Source organism: Hyla sarda, chromosome 3 (assembly GCF_029499605.1).
Source record: "Hyla sarda isolate aHylSar1 chromosome 3, aHylSar1.hap1, whole genome shotgun sequence".
In the NCBI taxonomy this organism is placed as follows: domain Eukaryota; kingdom Metazoa; phylum Chordata; class Amphibia; order Anura; family Hylidae; genus Hyla; species Hyla sarda.
This window is the reverse complement of record NC_079191.1, coordinates 67,274,718-67,296,279: the sequence shown is the minus strand read 5'-3', so window position 1 is coordinate 67,296,279 and position 21,562 is coordinate 67,274,718. Positions and strand designations below refer to the sequence as shown.

Below are 21,562 nucleotides of genomic sequence, written 5' to 3'. Positions count from 1 at the left end.
AAGATCACCTGCCGACTCGTAAAAAGAAAGGGCTTAATCCTCATAAAGAGATCTTTACGGCCCCGCTTAGTTTGCGGGGCGTAGATGTTAATGAGCCGGAGCTCTTGTCCCTTCATGAAGACATCAATGATCAGGCACCTCCCCATTTCTAGCTCAATAACCCGTCTGCATTCAACAGGAGCGGAAAAAAAGACCGCCACCCCACTATACGGCTCAGCCGCAAGAGACCAGTGGGAGGGACCGCGCCTCCACTCTCTCCTGGCTTTTGCCAGAGAGGCAAGATCTGACAACCTGGTCTCTTGTAAAAAGAAAATGTCGGCTTCAACACGGCCGAGAAAATCAAAGGCTGCAAATCTAGCCGTATCTGACTTTATACTGGCACAGTTAATAGATGCCAGCGTCAGTGGGGTGAGTGCCGCCATCATGGGTGATTGAGTTAGATGGCCTCACCCCTTAAACCTTCTTCCTCTCCTTCCCTCCACCCCCATCGGAATCAGAGGAAGACCCTTTACTTCTTTTTAAACTCTGGGACATATCCATCCCAGGATCTTTACCTCCGGCACCTGGTGCTACCTCTCCCCCTGAGGAAACTACCCCAGAGGAAGGAGGCTCGGTACCTCCTGGAGGCCGCACTGCCTCCTGACCCTCGAGAAGAGGAGGGGAGATGGTATCCCCGAGGGCCTCATATCGATTCGAAAGGACGATCAGAGGGTCAGAGACTGAGTTGTTCCTTCTATGGTCTGAGGCTACAATTGAAGAGGAGGACGGCGCCACCTTACTCTTACACTTCTTCCTCCTCTTCTTTTTCTGGCCACCATTTACTGTCTGCCCCTCCTCCTCCTCCTCATCCACAGTTTCGGATTCAGAGGTATGACTGGAGGAAGGAGCATCTTGACCTTCTTCCCTACGCAGTCTCCCTATCTCCTCGTCCAGTTTGGCCTCACCCAAAGCCTCAGAGTTATTCTGACCTCCTTCTGAGCCAGTGTCTGGAGTGGGACCCCGAGCTACCCCTGGCACCTGGGCATTCTCAAGGGCCCTCTCCAACCTGCGCTTCTCCTCTCGCCTCCGCATAGAGGGGGTCTTATGTTTTTCCTTCACTGGCTTTGGTGCCCCCTCTCCTCCACTGGTCCCCTCCCCCGCTGGGGCAACTGTTAGGCTTTCCCCAGACGGGGCGGTCACAGCATTAGAGAACGAGCGCGGACACCGGCTGAACGGGTGACCTAAGTCACCACACAAGTTACACCGAATCTGCCCACAGGTGGCCGCCAGGTGACCCACCCCACAGCAGAGGGCGCATATCTGCTGAGTGCAGTTGGCACTAAAGTGGTTTGGGTCACCACACCTGTGACACAGCTTCGGCTGCCCCTGGTAGAAGATCTGAATTCTGTCGCGTCCCAGGAAGGCGGCCGAAGGAATGTGGGTGACAGTGTTCCCGGAACGCCTGAGACGGACGGAAAACGTCCAGGCCCCAGACCATATATTGTGCTCATCAAAGTTTTTCCGGGGGATGTCCGTCACCTCCCCGTACCTGCCCAGCCAGGTCATAATGTCATAACAAGAAAGTGACTCGTTACGGGTCAAAACGGTCACTTTCTTTACCATACTCTGGCGAGATACCGCTTTTACAGCGAAATCTCGCCATCCGGGCTCGTTTTTCACCAGCTCATAATTAGACCAGAAGAGATCTAGTCCCTCCGGCCTAACAAAGCTGACGTCAAACTCAGAGGAGCCGAAAGGGTGGATCAGGGCAAAGATGTCCCTAGCCCTGAAACCCATCTGGAAGAGAAGCTCCACCACTTTGCCCCTTTGGGGGCACGCATCTTCGCCTTTCCAGACCAGACGGGCCACATTCCTGCGACCTACCTCCTGCCCGGGTGTCTGGAGGGACCATACAGTCTCCCCATTTCTCTGTCGGAATGCTCCCAGACCATGTCTCTCCACCCAGAAAGATAGGTCCATCTCCTTTCCCTCTACCTGGAGCGTCCTTTCTCCTCTCTTTAGTGCCTCCAGGAGGCGCCGTTGCAACTGACCGTCACCAGATACAGGAGGTAAAGATCCCACTGAACCCCCGGCCGCCACGCTGGCATAACTCCTGGCGACCGAGGGGGCAGCCGGACCAGACCCTGTCCCTACGGCCCCACCTAAACCACCTGCACTGCCACAAACGTCACTATTATACACACCACTACTACTCCTCTCATTCACTCCACTATCACTCCTCCCATCTGCACCACTCCCACTCATTCCACTACCACCCCGCCCATTCACTCCACTACCACTCCTCCCATCCGCACCACCACCACCACTCCTCCCATTCAATCCACCACCACCACTCACTCCACTACCACTCCTCCCATCTGCATCACTGCCACCCCGCCCATTCACTCCACTACCACTCCTCCCATCTGCACCACTACCACTCCTCCTATTCACTCCATTACCACTCCTCACATTCACTCCACCATCACTCCCACATACACTCCTTTCATCCACAGCACTACTACTCCCATCATTCACACACCTTGTAGTGACATTGCTTTTGGTTTTATTAGCAGTGTTTTTGGGATCAGCCGCTGCTTCACCCACTACCTCTGGGCTGGCCAGGACATGCTTTAGCTGGATCTCTGTCGGCGATGCTGATTCCTCCTCCATGTGGGATGTCACCGCAGACATCACATCCCGAGGCCGAGGCTGCCCCTCCAAGCGCACCTCTGCCCCTCCACCTGCCACTGACTTGCAGGGACCCTCCTCCCTCACAGGGGAAATCCCTACAGCGTCCATGCCACACACTGCGCCTGACTGCACGGGATCAGCAGCGGGTCCCGGTGCCTGGACACTCCCCCCCCTCTCAGGGGAGTGCCCTGCAGAGCTGATAACAATGCCAGGGACACCCACCATTAACCCATCCTGCTCTTCCCTACCAGCAGGATGCGTGACTGTAGCACCCACGGCCATGTTGGATGCAGCACTGTACCCCCCGTGCTGGTCCCGTTCCACAGCAGAAACTGGATCTGGCAGGGTGGGGGGCCCAGCAGTCTGAACCAACTTCTCAGGTGGCCCAGACTGCTGGATAGGGGAGAAAACAAACATGACTTGCTCCTCAGCCTTTTTCTTCCTCCTGTTCTTTTTCTTCCTTTTATTCTCCTCAGGGCCCAGGTCCTGGCCAAAACTGAAATTTTCCAGACGGGTGGGTGACTCCTGCATCACTATGGCCCGCAGGAGCCCCCCACCGACTGGGCCGCTGTCACCACCATCACTACTGTCGCTTTCCTCTGAGGTGGTTGGTAAGGCGACTTGAGCAGGGTTAATATATTCTGCACTTGGGGTGACAGAGGTCTTAGGGGTACACGGGGTATCACACACATCCCCCTCACTCTCATCACCCTCACTGCCGCCATCTCCCTCACCACCTTCCTCCATCTTCTCCTCTGTATCACACAGGTGTTCTTCCTCCCCCTGACTATCCTCTTCCTCCTTCACAGGGGTCCGCATGATTTTATAGCGGTCCTCGTTTTTTAATTTTTCTTTAAACATACCCGCTCCCTCTATGATCTGCATTCGGGCTCTCACCACCTCCTGCTCCTCTGCCTTCAGCTCGCACACTCTAGCAGCAAACTTAGCCCTCATAGCCTTGGCAGAGTTATCTGTCTGGTAGCGGGCAAACTTCAGATCCTCCCTTAACACTTTCAGCTTCTTTCCCAGCTGTTCGTATTCCACCAGCTTTGCCTGCATGCGGGATCCAAACGTGGCAAGCGACTCCCTGGGTCCCTTCACCCCCCATTGCTGGGGTTCCGTAACATTAGAAACAGTCCCTGAAGACACAACAGTTATCTTCCTACCGTATGCCTTGCGGTTTCCAGCGATGGACGGGGGAGTGGGCTCCACATTACTGCGGAGCCTGCTGGATCTTCTGACCCCGTCCTTGGAATCGGCCGTAACTCTCTCACTCCCACCCCCCGCCGGCCTAGTACGGGAGGTGGAAGGCCGTGGGTCCATAGCAGGAGGCTCTTCCCAGGAGTCTGACACCCTCCTGGGGAAAAGGTTGCTGGAAAAAACTCCTTCTCTCCTCTCTCTCTGGACAACTCTGGAAGTGAGACACACCCAACAGCTGCTGTGTTCCATAGGAAGTGCTCTCTGCTGACACCTCTGTCCGTGTCAGGAACTGTCCAGAGTAGCATAGGTTTGCTATGGGGATTTTCTCCTGCTCTGGACAGTTCCTGATACGGGCATCAAGTGTCACCAGAGAGCACTGTGGACAACACAAAAAAGAAATTAAAAAAATAAAGATTTTCCTCTGTAGCAAACAGCTGCTAAAAAGTACTGAAAGGATTAAGATTTTTTTTAATAGAAGTAATTTACAAATCTGTTTAACTTTCTGGCACCAGTTAATTTAAAAAAAAAATAATTGTTTTCCACCAGAGTACCCCTTTAAAGGGGTACTCCACTGGAAAACTTTTTTAAATCTACTGGTGCCAGAAAGTTAAGCAGATTTGAAAATTACTTCTATTAAAAAATCTTAATCCTTCCAGTACTTATCAGCTGCTGTTATTATCCACAGAAAGTTCTTTTCTTTTTGAATTTCCTTTTTGTCTGACCACAGTGCTCTCTGCTGACACTCTGTCCATTTTAGGGACTGTCCAGAGTAGAAGCAAATTCCCATAAAAAAACCTATGCTACTCTGGACAGTTCCTAAAATGGACAGAGGGGTCAGCAGAGAGCACTGTGGTCAGACAAAGGAAATTCAAAAAGAAAAAAACTTCCTGTGCATCATAACAGCAGCTGATAAGTACTGGAAGGATTAAGATTTTATAACAGAAGTAATTTACACTTTTGTTTAACTTTTTGGTACCAGTTGATGTAAAAAAGTTTTCCAGTGGAGTACCCCTTTAAGGATAATTTTTTTATGCTCTTAACCTTCAGGACAAGGTACTTTTTGAATGGAGGCCTCAGCTCCATGGCTCTCACAGCTGTAGTAATACAGGGAACATCCAATGAGCGGACCCCCTCTCTATTAGTTTACCCTTTAAAGGGGTACTCCGCTGATCAGCGTTTGAAACAAAATGTTCCGAACCCCTAGATCCAGTGTTGGGGACTCGTGACGTCACAGTCCCACCCCCTCAATGCAGGTCTGTGGGAGGGGGCGTGGCAACCGACACGCCCCCTCCCATAGACTTGCATCGAAGGGGCGGGGTGTGACATCACAAGGGGGCAGGGCCACGACGCCACGAGTTCCCGGCGCCAGCTCTAAGCATTCGGAGCAGTTTGTTCTGAACGCTGAGCAGCGAAGTACCCCTTTAAACCATTATTGTCATTTGGAATAACGTTTGTTGTGTTCCAGACTTGTCAAAAGTGCATTGATTCAGGTTTTATTCCTTGGACCTGCAGCGCGCGCCTCACTCCCTGGGTGTCACTCAAACCTGACTCATTCCTATAGACTCTAATGTAGTGAATGTGTCGGATGAAACAGCCAGCCGGGGTTGTGTGCACTGTCGCACACTTCACAGGGTTAGAACTAGTGATTGCAGTGGGTCTCAGGACTGGCACCAGGTGTGATCTAAACCTTTGACATGTCTGACCAACCTGTCAAACGTTTATTCAAATGACAGGGTTTGTAGGGTTTCACCAGGTTTCTCCTCTCCATGATAGGCCATGGATATATTATCAGTAGGGTCCGGCTTTCAGCACCTCCACAGATCAGCTGATTGAAGGCATGCTGTGCTCGAGCGTGTGCTGCAGCCCCGTCACATCCTACAAGTCCCAGCTCCGTACACTCAGCACTGGCTGGACCTGGTATTGCTGGCCCATTGAAAGGAAAGGGATGATCTGCAATACAAGCTACATCCACTACCCAGTCTGCATTGTGCCTAGTAGGAAGGGAAGAGGTTGCAGCGCACACTGTACAAAGGCCATTCATTTAGCTGATCAACAGGGTTTGCCAGGACGCGGCCCAGTCTAGTCAGATATTGATTGTCTACCCTAAGGACAGACTAGCATAACAGTCCTGGAGAACCCTCTTAAGGGGTTAACTGCAGCAGAACCGCGAGAAAATAAAGTGGGAATTTTTACTCAGTTCTTTGTGCTCTGCGTATGTTGCTAACGCTATCAGTAGACTGGTTTTATGTATCTATAGACTGGTTTTATGTATGAATAGACTGGTTTTATGTATATCTATAGACTGGTTTTATATATCAGTAGACTGGTTTATGTATGAATAGACTGGTTTTAGGTATCAGTAGACTGGTTTTAGGTATCAGTAGACTGGTTTTATGTATCTATAGACTGGTTTAATATATCAGTAGACTGGTTTAATATATCAGTAGACTGGTTTTATGTATCAGTAGACTGGTTTTATGTATCAGTAGACTGGTTTTCTGTTTGAATAGACTGGTTTTATGTATCTATAGACTGGTTTTATGTATCTACAGACTGGTTTTATGTATCAGTAGACTGGTTTTATGTATCAGTAGACTGGTTTGAGGTATTAGTAGACTGGTTTTATGTATCTATAGAATGGTTTTATGTGTCAGTAGACTGGTTTTATGTATCTATAGACTGGTTTCATGTATCAGTAGACTGGTTTTATGTTTCTATAGACTGGTTTTATGTATCAGTAGACTGGTTTTATGTATCAGTAGACTGGTTTTATGTATCAGTAGACTGGTTTTATGTATCTATAGACTGGTTTTATGTATCTATAGACTGGTTTTATGTATCAGTAGACTGGTTTTATGTATCAGTAGACTGGTTTCATGTATCAGTAGACTGGTTTTATGTTTCTATAGACTGGTTTTATGTATCAGTAGACTGGTTTTATGTATCTATAGACTGGTTTTATGTATCAGTAGACTGGTTTTATGTATCTATAGACTGGTTTTATGTATCTATAGACTGGTTTTATGTATCAGTAGACTGGTTTTATGTATCAGTAGGCTGGTTTTATGTATCTATAGACTGGTTTTAGGTATCAGTAGGCTGGTTTTATGTATCAGTAAACTGGTTTTTGGTATTAGTAGACTGGTTTTTATGTATCTATAGACTGGTTTTATGTATCAGTAGACTGGTTTTAGGTATTAGTAGACTGGTTTTATGTATCTATAGACTGGTTTTATGTATCTATAGACTGGTTTTATGTATCTATAGACTGGTTTTATGTATCAGTAGACTGGTTTTATGTATCAGTAGACTGGTTTTATGTATCAGTAGACTGGTTTTATGTATCAATAGACTGGTTTTAGGTATCAGTAGACTGGTTTTAGGTATCTATAGACTGGTTTTAGGTTTCAGTAGACTGGTTTTATGTATCTATAGACTGGTTGTATGTATCTATAGACTGGGTTTATGTATCTATAGACTGGTTTATGTATCAGTAGACTGGTTTTATGTATCAGTAGACTGGTTTTAGGTATCAGTAGACTGGTTTTATGTATCTATACACTGGTTTTAGGTATCAGTACACTGGTTTTATGTATCAGTAGACTGGTTTTATGTATCAGTAGACTGGTTTTATGTTTGAATAGACTGGTTTTATCTATCTATAGACTGGTTTTATGTATCTACAGACTGGTTTATGTATCAGTAGACTGGTTTTATGTATCAGTAGACTGGTTTTATGTATCAGTAGACTGGTTTTATGTATCAGTAGACTGGTTTGAGGTATTAGTAGACTGGTTTTATGTATCTATAGACTGGTTTTAGGTATTAGTAGACTGCTTTTATGTATCTATAGACTGGTTTTATGTATCTATAGACTGGTTTTAGGTATTAGTAGACTTGTTTTATCAGTAGACTGGTTGTATGTATCTATAGACTGGTTGTATGTATCTATAGACTGGTTGTATGTATCTATAGACTGGTTTTATGTATCAGTAGACTGGTTTTATGTATCTATAGACTGGTTGTATGTATCTATAGACTGGGTTTATGTATCTATAGACTGGTTTTATGTATCAATAGACTGGTTTTATGTATCAATAGACTGGGTTTCCCAGCTTACAATTTATCCTTAGTCGGACCCCTTGTGTGTTTAATTTCATGTGCGCCAATTATACACTGTCCCTTGATTTAAGCTGGAAAATAAACCACCCGCTGTGTGGCATCAGAATGCAATTTTTTTTTTGCAGTGAAACTCATAATTTAACTTATAACATAGACCCTGTCAAAAAGGGAAAGCCAGCGTAAGTCACGTAGAGAGACGCAACATTTTGAGTGGTTTGCAAAATTTTGCAGCATTTCTAGGCAAAATACACAAGGTATATCAATCCTAAACTACCCCCAAAAATCCTTACATTATATGGCTTCTATACTGGTAAGAGGTCATCACTGGGGTGGGGGTGCCCTACAAACATCCCCACTGGCTTCCCCTTATATTAAGCCACTGTCTCATCTATGTGTTCATATAACTGCTGTAGAGACATCATCTGCCTCGTGCCTCCTTACTACTTCTAGTTCCTAGTGCAGTGTCTCCCAACCAGGGTGCCTCCAGCTGTTGCAAAACTACAACTCCCAGCATGCCTAGACAGCCACCTTTCCTGGCATGTTGGTAGTTGTAGTTTTGCAACAGCTGGAGGCACCCTGATTGGGAAACACTGTCCTAGTGTTTGGTCACATTATACAAGAAGTTTCTGTCTTTTCCTGTACCCCTCCACCTCCTGCCTGTACTGGTCCTTTTTGTGAAATTTTTGAATCATATGTATTTCTATATTACAAACAACCACCGAATCTAACATAAATGATGAAACGTTGTTGTGTTTTAGTGGAATAAAGCAGTCGAGCTCGCCAAGAGCCACAACATGAAAGAAATTGGATCCTTACTTGCCAAGTACGCCTCTCATTTACTAGAAAAGGATAAAACGCTGGATGCTATTGAGCTTTACCGGAAAGCCAACCACTTCCTAGAGGCTGCGAAGCTCCTATTCAAGGTGAGGGCCCAGTATAAACCTGAGTTCACCGATAGCGGCTCCAGAACAGTGACCGGAATCTCACAGAAGTATTTTATTTTTTTACAACATTCCTAAATTTAAAGTGCACCTGTCATATCACAGAAACATAAGATGCTTATATATGTTACTCAGTAGGTAATGAAGATACTTTACATGTCTTTTTTTATGTATCTAGCTTCTGTTTTTGGCTCACAAATCCCTCTGTTCTGCTGCTCACTCATTCTGACATCCACTGCTCAGGAAGGGGTATGTCCGAGGCAAGCACTGAACCCGCCCTCACTTACTATGCATTCACTTCCTAACTGAGTCTGCTGTGCAGTGCTGGGTCTCTTCATCCAATCACTGCAGGCTGCTCTGTAACCCTCTCCTCTCTGGACAGGACAGGAGTGACCACAGAGGAGTGCTAGTCCCATCCTTCATTCCTGGACTTTGTCCCTACCTATGCTTCTGCTGGGACAAAGATGATGATGATGCTGTAGGACAGGATTATGTTCTAAGATATAAGGTTGTCCAGCTTTAAAAAGCTCTGAATCTTACCTTTCCCCATGCTCACATAGTGTGAGCTCCCAGCAGGAGAAAGTGGGTGTTCCTCAACAGGGACGGCATCACTGTAGCCTGCAAAAGCTGTGGCTCACCATGCCCCGCATGCACTTCCTGAGTTTGGACTTCTGCAAGTCCAAGTGAAGACCAAACTAACTGTTTGACTTCCGTGAGGGAACAGAACAGAGCCACCTAGTGGCCGTGTTTTCAATCACATTAAAAACATATAAAGGTTGAGAATTTTAACAGCAAGTAAGTAACAAAGTGTCTTATAATTACATAAGAAACAATATATTAAAAGTTTAGTTTGGTGAAAGGTACTGGTTAAAAGCCAGAAACAGGAAAGATCTTGTTACACGTTTCAGGTGAGTTTACTGCACCCTTAATCGTACGATTAAGGGTGCAGTAAACTCCCCTGAAACACGTTACAAGATCTCTCCTGTTTCTGCCTTTTAAACAATAAAATAACTATTTTTGCACGAGATCTGCACTGGACAACCTTATATCTTTCTTCATCATATGTGTGTTGCTTTACACACAGTCAGGCCGTGGGGGTGAGCTCAAGTGCTTTTCTCTTTTTGTCATTCAGGATTTTGTCTTTCAGTATGGTATGGGGACCCCTAGTGGCCTTTTTTTTTTTATAAACCAAATGTATGGAACTGCATCTGATAAATAATGAAGGGAATGTGACACTGGTTGGACCCCCACTGATCTAAAATCTTAAAGGGGTACTCAGGTGGAAAATGTATATATTTTTTAAACAGATTTGTAAATTGCTTCTATAAAAAAAATCCTTATCCTTCCAGTATTTATTAGCAGCTGTATGCTACAGAGGAAATTCTTTTCTTTTTGAATTTCTTTTTTGTCTTGTCCACAGTGCTCTCTGCTGACACCTCTGTCCGTGTCAGGAACTGTCCAGAGCAGCATAGGTTTGCTATGGGGATTTCTGACATGGACAGAGGTGTCGGCAGAGAGCATTGTGGACAAGACAAAAAAGAAATTCAGAAAGAAAAGAATTTCCTCTGTAGCATACAGCTGCTAAAAAGTACTGGAAGGATACATATTTTTTAATAGAAGTCATTTACAAATCTGTTTAACTTTCCGGCACCAGTTGATTTAAATGTTTTCCACAGGAGTACCCCTTTAAGGATCGGCCAGTGTTCCCCGATCAATGTGCCTCCAGGTGTTGCAAAACTTCCACTCCCAGAATGCCTAGACAGCCAAAGGCTCTCCGTGCATGCTGGGAGGTGTAGTTTTGCAAGAGGTAGAGGCAGGGCTGGTTGGAAAACACTGGGAAACATCTTCAAGAGAAAAAAAATAATAAATTTGGAATGTACCAATCCCCTTCAGATTTATACAAAACATACTTCTTCCAAGAGAAAAGGTAGGGTGGGGTTACAGGGTTTTATCAGTGGTTGATGCTGTCCAGTGTCCCTTTACAAATGCCCTTATTTACTAAGGTCTAACTCAGTGTTTCCCAACCAGGGTGCCTCCAGCAGATGCAAAACTACAACTCCCAGCATGCCCGGACAGCCTTTGGCTGTCCGGGCATGCTGGGAGTTGTAGTTTTGCAACAGCTGAAGGAACCCTGGTTGAGAAACACTGTTCTAACTTGATGATAGATCTTATTTCTAACTGTTCTTCTCTCTCTTCCCTACCTGTATTTGTCAGCATTGAGATTATTGAGGTGCACATACTTTTACAAGACACTGATAGAGACCGTCTTACAGTCAACGTACATAAACCCCATAAGTGAGCAAGTGCTGCCATCTACTGGTTATTTCTGTTACTTACAGTTTGTCCACAGAGATTCATGAAAACTAACTAATGACTAGTTTGTAAACTTTTTTATTTATTTTATCTATCAAAGAACATTTCATATTTCATACTTTCTCCGCATCATAAATGTATGGCACTGACAGCAATGTTTTAGCTTACTGTGCCGTATATTTACACTGCATTAATGGTGTGGGAACAGAAACTGTGCTTACCCCCCAGGAGGATAGCCGTAATGGAGAGCTGCCCCCCTGTACAATCAGAGATAACTCTAATCTTAGCTACGTAACCCCCTATTACACGGCTCGATGCCTGTTCTATACGAACACTGGTCTCATAGATCGGCACTCATAACAAGCCTATTATATGGCCCAGTATCTGATAGGCAGGGTTGCACGAATGATCATTGGAACATTTTTGCAGCTCTTTACCGCAGTTAGCCATTGGACGCACATCCCCGATTACAAAGTGAGATCTGTGGCCATCGGCTGATCACCTTTCGGCAGGTCAATACCACCCGCTCTGCCAAGAAACACGCATTTGCATGTTTGCCCCATGATCAGTGGCACTTTACACAGGGTGATATCTGCCTTAAAGGGGTACTCTGGTGGAAACATTTATTTTTTATTTTTTATTTTTATTTTTTTTAATCAACTGGTTCCAGAAAGTTAAACAGATTTGTAAATTACTTCTATTAAAAAATGTTTACCCTTCCAGTACTTTTTAGCAGCTGTATGCTACAGAGGAAATTCTTTTCTTTTAGAAAAAAAATTTTTGTCGTTCCACAGTGCTCTCTGCTGACACCTGATGCCCGTATCAGGAACCGTCCAGAGCAGGAGAAAATCCCCATAGCAAACCTATGCTGCTCTGGACAGTTCCTGACATGGACAGAGGTGTCAGCAGAGAGCACTGTGGACAAGACAAAAAAGAAATTCAGAAAGAAAAATAATTTCCTCTGTAGCATACAGCTGCTAAAAAGTACTGGAAGGATAAACATTTTTTAATAGAAGTAATTTACAAATCTGTTTATATGGCACCTGGGGGCTATAAGGGAACCAGTCATCAGTTTCATGCTGACTAAACTATGGACAACATGTACCAGGCACCGGTTACCATATTACAGTGAGCTATGATTTAGGCCATGTTCACCCAATGGTGGAATTCCCATAGTGGAAACATCTGCGGCAGAAATTCTGATTCTGAATTTACATGTTAATTCTTTCGGCGCAATCCGCTCTGAAATGCATTGCCTTCTATAGAGGCGGCCCATTTCTGAGCGGTCCTAGAGCCCGCTATTTCCTCCTTGTGAACATGGCCTTACTCTAAGAAGAGTCATAGTTTAGAAACCAGATGGGACTTAGGCTTTCAAACTCCGGGGTGGTCCCAGACAGTTTCTCCCTGCCCTACTGTGCTGGATTGATAGATCTCTTCCTATTTCTGTTAAGACAAAATTCTAACAAGCAAGTGCAACAGAGCGAGGAGAAGCGGACTGTGGCCGCCTAGAACACAGATCACCCCATCCCCGGACACTTTTTAAACTATAATTTCATTGGACTACTACAGCTCATGATTCAGGTAGCATAAAACTGATAACAAGTTCCCTTTAACAAGGTGTCCAGGGTTTATAATATGTAAATATTTATTTGGCTTTGTATTACATACAAATAAAAATCAGTAACAGTCCTTAAGTAAAATAAATTAAATAAAGTATTAATTATTTAACACATGTAAAAGAATAAAGAACTTTCTTAAAAAAATGGAAAAAAATGTATAAGGGGTACTCCACCCCTAGACAACTTATCCCCTATCCACCCTATCCAAAGGATAGGGGATAAGATGTCTGATCTCCTAGGGCCCGACTGCTGGGAGCGGCCCCCAAACGACCACCAGGCCGGCACCCCGGCATCCTGAACAATGTTGGCATGATTCTTCCGCGATCGCAACGTCACGGCACGCTGCCTCCATTCATGTCTATGGGAGGGGGCCGTGGAGCAGAAGTGCACAGCCGTCTCACCCCCTTACATAGACTGAATGGAGTGGGCGTGATGGCTGTGGTCGCCCCTCATCTGGCATGGAGTGGAGTTCACTCCGTGCAGCGGATTACTGGGGTGCTGCTTTGGAGATTGCGGGGGTTCCCAGGGGCTGGACCCCCCTCCCTCTGATCAGACATCTTATTCCCTATCCTTTGGATAGGGGATAAGATGTCTAGGGGCGGAGTACCCCTTTAAATAAACCTTGAAAGCCAATAAATATTTGTAACAATAAATAAATTCTGTATGAATGTAACATGTCATATATACTGCATGCAAACAAAGATGTAAAAGTTGGATGCTAAATAATATGTACCCCAAGATGTTACTAAAAAAAAAGGCACCCTCAGACAGCTATGTTAAAAGTGATAGAGACGGTATGGGTGGCTCTAAAGGGGGAATATAAAGTGTTTAAATAATATCCTTTGACTGTGGACTGAGCTGTGCAATGTGCACCTTAAAGGGGTACTTCACCCCCCAGCTTTCGGAACATTTAGTTTTGAACCCTGGGAGTGGGTCCCGGTGGTTGAAACACCCCCTGTGACGTTATGCCCCATGCCCCACCCCCTCAATGCAAGTCTATGGGAGGGGGCGTGAAGGCCGTCACACTTCCTACCATAGACTTGCATTGAGGGGGCGGAGCGTGACATCACGAGGTGCAGGGTGTGATGTCACGAGGTTGTGGGGCAACCACAGAACGCACTCCCAGCCTTCAAAACTAAATGTTCTGAACTCTGGGCACTGGAGTATCCCTTTAAGGAGCTGTATTATGAGGGGCATTTACTAAGGGGTTTAGTCATTTTTTTCTGACTATTTTTGGCGCAAAATTGTCGCAATTGCGCCTACCCTATAAATTGTGCGACTTTCCCTAGCAAGAGCAAGAAAGTCAAAAATTTTTTCCCCGCTTAATTTACGCAAGTTTTCAGTTTTTACTTGCAGTGGTCAGGAATTTATTAACTGAGACAGTCGCAGTTGCGCAATAAACTGTCTCAACGGCCGTAAAAATGGACTAAATTTACTCCAGCTCCAACATGGAGCAGGAAAAGCTACTGCTGCCCGGGCTCCGACATACTTTCTCCCCGCTACCCTCACGGCGCTACCGGGACACTACAGTGATTTACATCCCCCCCCTCTCACCTGCCAGCGCCACACAACTTCCATCTGTCTGCTGTTGCAAGACTACAAGTCCCAGCATGCCCTTACAGTGAGGACACGCTGGGAGTTGTAGTCTTGTAGCAGCGGGAGCTGAGCGGCGCGGGCGGGAGACAAGGGGGGGGGGGGGGTAGCGGGGAGGCTTTGGCTGTCAGGGCATGCTGGGTGTTGTAGTTTTGCAACAGCTGGAGGGCCACAGTTTGCAGACCACTGGTGTGTGGTCTGTAAACTGTAGTCCTCCAGCTGTTGCAAAACTAAACAGCTGAAGGGGACCGGCGAAAACGTTCACTTACCCTTCCGAGGCTCCAGCGACGATCGCTGACGGAGATCGTCGCACGGCACTGTCGGCAGTGTCGTGCAGCGCTGGATCCTACGGAAGCCGGTAAGTTGCGCAAGCTTCCCAACCAGGGTGCCTCCAAATGTTGCAAGACTACAACTCCCAGCATGCCTGGACACCCTTGGGCTGTCCAGGCATGCTGGGAGTTGTAGTTTTGCAACAGCTGGAGGCACCCTTGTTGGGAAACACTGGCCTAAAACAGTGTTTCCCAACCAGGGTGCCTCCAGATGTTGCAAGACTACAACTCCCAGCATGCTGGGAGTTGTAGTTTTGCAACAGCTGGAGGGCCACAGTTTGCAGACCACTGGTTTGTGGTCTGTAAACTGTAGTCCTCCAGCTGTTGCAAAACTAAACAGCTGAAGGGGACCGGCGAAGACGTTCACTTACCCTTCCGAGGCTCCAGCGACGATCGCTGTCGGAGATCGTCGCGCGGCAGTGTCGTGCAGTGCTGGATCCTACGGAAGCCGGTAAGTTGCGCAAGCTTCCCAACCAGGGTGCCTCCAGATGTTGCAAGACTACAACTCCCAGCATGCCTGGACAGCCTTTGGCTGTCCAGGCATGCTGGGAGTTGTAGTTTTGCAACATCTGGAGGCACCCTGGTTGGGAAACACTGTTTTAGGCCAGTGTTTCCCAACCAGGGTGCCTCCAGATGTTGCAAGACTACAACTCCCAGCATGCCTGGACAGCCAAAGGCTGTCTAGGTATGCTGGGAGTTGTAGTCTTGCAATATCTGGAGGCACCCTGGTTGGGAAACACTGTTTTAGGCCAGTGTTTCCCAACCAGGGTGCCTCCAGATGTTGCAAGACTACAACTCCCAGCATGCCTGGACAGCCAAAGGCTGTCTAGGCATGCTGGGAGTTGTAGTCTTGCAACATTTGGAGGCACCTTGGTTGGGAAACACTGTTTTAGGCCAGTGTTTCCCAACCAGGTTGCCTCCAGATGTTGCAAGACTACAACTCCCAGCATGCCTAGACAGCCTTTGACAGTCCAGGCATGCTGGGGCTTGTAGTTTTGCAACATCTGGAGGCACCCTGGTTGGGAAACACTGGCCTAAAACAGTGTTTCCCAACCAGGGTGCCTCCAGATGTTGCAAAACTACAAGTCCCAGGTTGGGAAACACTGTGCCCGGCCTCCGCCCCACCTTACTGTAAGGGCATGCTGGGAGTTGTAGTCCTGCAGCTGGGGGCAGGGGACAAGCTTGTCACTTGCCCACACATCTCCTGCACCACACAACTACAACTCCCAGAATGTCCTTACTGTAAGGGCATGCTGGCAGTTGTAGTCGTGCGGGGCGGGAGATGTGTGAGCAGGTGATAATAAATGTACTAACCCATTTTTTTTTGTTTTCTTCTCATTTCAGATCCGTGTATCCTGTGGACTCCTTCGGATTCGGTGGACTATTTCGATGACCAGCGTTTTTCTTTGTTTGATTTTAATAAAATGGTTAACGAGGGCTTGTGGGGGAGTGTTTTTTGTAATAAAAAATTTTGAAAACCTGTTGTGTTTTTTTCTTACTTTCCTAGACAGGCTTAGTAGTGGAAGCTGTCTTATAGACAGAGTCCATTACTAACCTGGGCTTAGCGTTAGCCACAAAAACAGCTAGCGCTAACCCCCTATTATTACCCCGGTACCCAACTACACAGGGGTGTCGGGAAGAGCCGGTACCAACAGGCCTAGGCGGTAACAGGCTGGCGTTATTTAGGCTGGGGAGGGCCAGTAACAATGGTCCTCGCCCACCCTGGGAACGTCAGGCTGTTACTGTTTGGTTGGTATTTGGCTGAGAATGAAAATAGGGGGGACCCTATGCGTTTTTTTTTTATAATTAAATATATTTTTTTATAATTAAATATATTTAAAAAATGCATAGGGTCCCCCTATTTTTATTCTCAGCCAAATACCAACCAAACATTAACAGTGTGACGTTCCCAGGGTGGGCGAGGACCATTGTTACTGGCCCTCCCCAGCCTAAATAACGCCAGCCTGTTACCGCCTAGGCCCAGGAGCGCCATTTTTGACGCTCCGGGCCTGTTGGTACCGGCTCTTCCCGGCACCCCTGTGGTGTTGGGTACCGGGGTAATAATTGGGGGTTAGCGCTAGCTGTTTTTGTGGCTAACGCTAAGCCCGGCTTAGTAATGGACTCAGTCTATAAGACAGCTTCCACTACTAAGCCTGTCTAGTAAAGTAAAATTAAAAAAAACACAACAGGTTTAAAAAAAATTTATTACAAAAAAACACTCCCCCACAAGCCCTCGTTAACCATTTTATTAACATCAAGCAAAGAAAAATGCTGGTCGTCGAAGTAGTCCACCGAATCCGAAGGAGTCCACAGGATACACAGATCTGTAGAAGAAGTAACCAAAAAAAAAAAGTGTAAGTACATTTAGGGAGAAAAAAACTGTGTTAAAAAAATGTAATAAACACACACACACACTTAACGCCGTTTACCACTTCTGAGCCATGACTACAATTTACAGTGATCCCTCAACTTACAATGGCCTCAACATACAATAGTTTCAACATACAATGGTCTTTTCTGGACCATCATAAGTTGCAACCAGACTCAACATACAATGCTACAGACAGTCCAGATCTGTGAAACGTGTCAATGGCTGGAAGAACCAACCAATCAAAATGGGCATTCACTGGTAAAACCCCTGTATTACTGAAGTGTATGCACTGACTGGTGTCTGGTATTACATGTTCTGTACACTTTACCTGTATCAGGGTTAGCTGCTCTTTTGGACACCAGGTGAGGGCGACTCCATTACTTGTTTGGGACATTGCCTGTACTGTACAGGACCCCTGAAGAAGCTCCTGTCCTCTACATAGACCAGTGTTTCCCAAGCAGGGTGGCCCCATCTTTTGCAAAACTACAACTCCCAGCATGCCCGGACAGCCTTTGGCTGTCCAGGCATGCTGGGAGTTATAGTTTTGCAACAGCTGGAGGCTCCCTGCTTGGGAAACACTGACATAGACAGTGATTTACAGCTCCCAGCAGATCTTTCTTACTTTTATATGTAAGGATTTGCTTTATCTATATTAGTTATCTACTTATTTTTCTTTGTCACTTTTTCCTATTTTGGATGACATTTTGGTGCCTTTAGAACCAATTACCACGTTTCCATAGAGTTATGGTCTCAACATACAATGGTTTCAACTTACAATGGTTTTCCTGGAACCAATTAATATTGTAACTTGAGGGACCACTGTAGTTATTGAATTATTTAGATGTGGTGAAAAAGCTAAAAAAAAACTCAAAAACAAAAGATCCAGAAGGAAACCAGCAGCCAAACCTATTCAGAAAGCTGGAAAAAGGAACAGACTATTTTTTCTACTACATGAAGTAAATCTCCCACTTTTGCCTATGTGTGCCAAATTTATTAATGCCGTGCAACAATTTAGTAAATTTGTCGCACATAGTCAAAAATGAAGTAGAAAAAAACAGGGTAAAAACCAGATTACATAGTAAAAGATTAGTAAATGCCCCTCTATATGATAATCCCTCTGCCTCCTCTTGCGTTTGGCATTTGCACAGTGCATCTGTTGCCCTGAGTATTTTCCTAACCAGGGTGCCTCCAGCTGTTGCAAAACTACAACTCCCAGGATTCCGGCATGCTGGGAGTTGTAGTTTTTCAACAGCTGGAGGCAACTTAGTTTGCAAATACTGCTCTAATGTATCTGTTATTAGTTTAATTAGTTATTAGCTTAATTTCAGAGAATAATAACCTGCCATTTCTGGTGCTTCAGATTGCAGATGAGGAAGCTGAGAAGCGTACCAAGCCATTGCGTGTGAAAAAGTTGTATGTCTTGGCCGCTTTGCTGGTGGAGCAGTATCACACCCATGTGAAGAACACACAGAAAGGGAAACTCAAAGGGAAACAGACAGAGGTAAGACAAGATCTCATGCTCAGACGTGTACAGTGTGTGCAGGGTATGTATAAAAAGAGCAGAAATCGCCATCCGGCTACTTCAGTAATAGTGACAGCTGCATTAAAGGGGTACTCCGGTGAAAAACTTTTTTTTTTATAAATCAACTGGTGCCAGAAAGTTAAACAGATTTGTAAATTACTTCTATTAAAAAATCTTAATCCTTCCTGTACTTATTAGCTGCTGAATACTGCAGTGGAAATTCTTTTCCATGTGAAACACAGAGCTCTGTGCTGACATCACGAGCACAGTGCTCTCTGCTGACATCTCTGTCCATTTTAGGAACTGTCCAGAGAAAAAGGAAATCCCCATAGCAAACATATGCTGTTCTGGACACTTCCTAAAATGGACAGAGATGTCAGCAGAGAGCACTGTGCTCATGATGTCAGCAGAGAGCTCTGTGTTTCAAAAAGAAAAGAATTTCCGCTGTAATATTCAGCAGCTAATAAGTACAGGAAGGATTAAGATTTTTTAATAGAAGTAATTTACAAATCTGTTTAACTTTCTGGCACCAGTTGATTTAAAAAAAAAAAAGTTTTTCACCGGAATACTCCTTTAAAGGGGTGCTCTGCTGCTCAGCGTTTGGCACAAACTGTTCCGAACGCTGGAAATGGCGCTGGGAGCTTGTGACGTCATAGCCCCGCCCCCTCATGAGGTCACGTCCCACCTCCTCAATGCAAGTCTATGGGAGGGGGCGTGACACATAGACTAGTATTGAGGGGGCGGGTGTGACATCATGAGGGGGCGGGGCTATGACATCATGAGCTTCCAGCGCCGGCTCCAGCATTCGGAACAGTTTGTTCCGAACGCTGAGCAGCGGAGTACCCCTTTAAAGGAGTTTGACAGTAAGAGGCTTCCTGCAATGAATGTGTCTGGTACCGATGGGTTGCCATTGCAGCCAGAGGCCTACAACTTATCCCTACAGGATAGGGCAGTGGTCTTCAACCTGCGGACCTCCAGATGTTGCAAAACTACAACTCCCAGCATGCCCGGACAGCCAACGGCTGTCCGGGCATGCTGGGAGTTGTAGTTTTGCAACATCTGGAGGTCCACAGGTTGAAGGCCACTGGGATTGGGGATAAGTTTCTGATCACAGGGTGTCCTTGACTGGAAGTCCATGTAGCAAGATTTCTGAATCCTGTTCTCCCCTTAAGCCGTGAATACCAGTCCTATAAACTTGTATTTCTCTGTAGGCTACATCTGCAATAGCTGGTCTGCTGGAGGAGGACAGTCTGTCTGATAATCGGATAGTGGACAACCCCTGGCGAGGAGCTGAGGCATACCACTTCTTCCTGCTGGCTCAGAGACAACTCTATGAAGGATATGTAGATGCCGCCATGAGGACAGGTATATAGAAAGTCTTCAGGACCTTAGTGTTCCTATATATTTGCAATAAACACAATATATAACTTGTGCTCCGGTGCCTTGTCCACCCGGTTGTGTAACCATCCTACCTTTTTACTTGGTGTATTTATTGGGCAGTATGTATATGTGACAGAGCCGCTTTAAAATGTGGCCCTACACATGTATGTCCCACAGCCATTGAGCTGCATAGGGGCCACTTCCTAACTGGTCCTTTTTCCTGATTCCTTTTCCTTCAGTAATTGTGGGGCCTGACTCAGATAGCAGTAGATGGTTCCTTAGCTTCCAGGATGGTGTCTTTTACAGTCCTAATTTTCTTCCCTTAATGGACTTCTCAACTACTATAAGGTGAAGGACAGGGTCGTGGTTAAATGAAGGTTGCACCCCATTCTCCCTGCTGTCACTGACATATTTATCCACTGGACCCCCTTTGAATGCACATCAAGTATGTAAAAATCAAGGCTTACTGATTTATTGATATTTCTGGGGGAAGCATCCACAGTATAGACCTGTTGGGAGGACACTCTGGATGGTGTGGAGTAGTCCAGAGCCTAAGGCTGGGTTCACACTGCAGTATTTCTGGGCAGAATTTCTGCCAGAGATTGAGCAGGCGGCGCTAGGACCGAGCAGACTGCATTGCTGCCCCCATAGACTGCATTGCATTTCTGGGTGGATCTTTTGGGAGATCTGCTCAGAAATGCATTGCCATCTATGGAGACGGCAATGTAGTCCGTGCGGTCCTAGTGCCGCAGGCTCGATTCCCGGCAGAAATTCTGCCCAGAAATTCCACAGTGTGAACCCAGCCTAAAGGTCAACATTTTTTGGAGGAAGACTGCACATAAGTACTTAGGACCACAGTCAAGTCTTCACTTTGCCTTATGGAACATTTTAAGGAGATTTTCTAGGACCTTACAGTCATTTTGTATCCATAGGAAAAGCCATCAATGTTTGATCATTGGGGCCCACCCCTGGGGCTCCTGAGTGGAATTCATGACCAGCACCGTTCCCGCATTGATGACATAGTCTAATGATCTTTATCAAAATAATTTAGATTTCGATAATGTTTTCATTTTCAGCTCTCCATCTACGAGACTATGAGGATATCATCCCTGCTGTGGAGATCTACTCACTTGTGGCACTTTGCGCCTGCGCCAACAGAGCCTTCGGCACCTCGTCCAAAGCATTCATTAAACTGGAGTCTTTGGAAACGCTGAGCCCTGAGCAGCGACAGCAATATGAAGACCTCGCCCTGGAAATCTTCACCAAGCACAGTCCGAAGGATAGTAGGAAGTCTGATGTCGATATCTTCCCAGATGGGTGGGTTTGTTTAACATTGGTGCCGAAGCCCTTAAAATACAGAGGTTAAAGGGATTTTCTGGGATTATAATATTGATGGTCTAACATTGGGATAGCCCTTTAATATCAGATCGGAGAACAGTGAGCTCCCTGTCCCCTTCCCGCCCTATGACGTTTATTTATGTCATGGGCAGGAATACATT

The 21,562-nt window shown here is 45.9% G+C and overlaps 1 protein-coding gene across 2 annotated transcripts in view; it reads left to right on the top strand.

Moving 5' to 3' along the window:
* WDR35 (WD repeat domain 35) overlaps positions 1-21,562 on the top strand; it is a 105,434-nt gene that overhangs the window by 82,803 nt on the left and 1,069 nt on the right. For both annotated transcript variants that reach the window (XM_056564259.1, XM_056564260.1), the window contains exons 25-28: positions 8,754-8,918; positions 18,522-18,662; positions 19,895-20,048; positions 21,140-21,380. In XM_056564259.1, the coding sequence (XP_056420234.1) occupies positions 8,754-8,918; positions 18,522-18,662; positions 19,895-20,048; positions 21,140-21,380 (701 nt within the window). The remainder of the gene's footprint in view (positions 1-8,753; positions 8,919-18,521; positions 18,663-19,894; positions 20,049-21,139; positions 21,381-21,562) is intronic.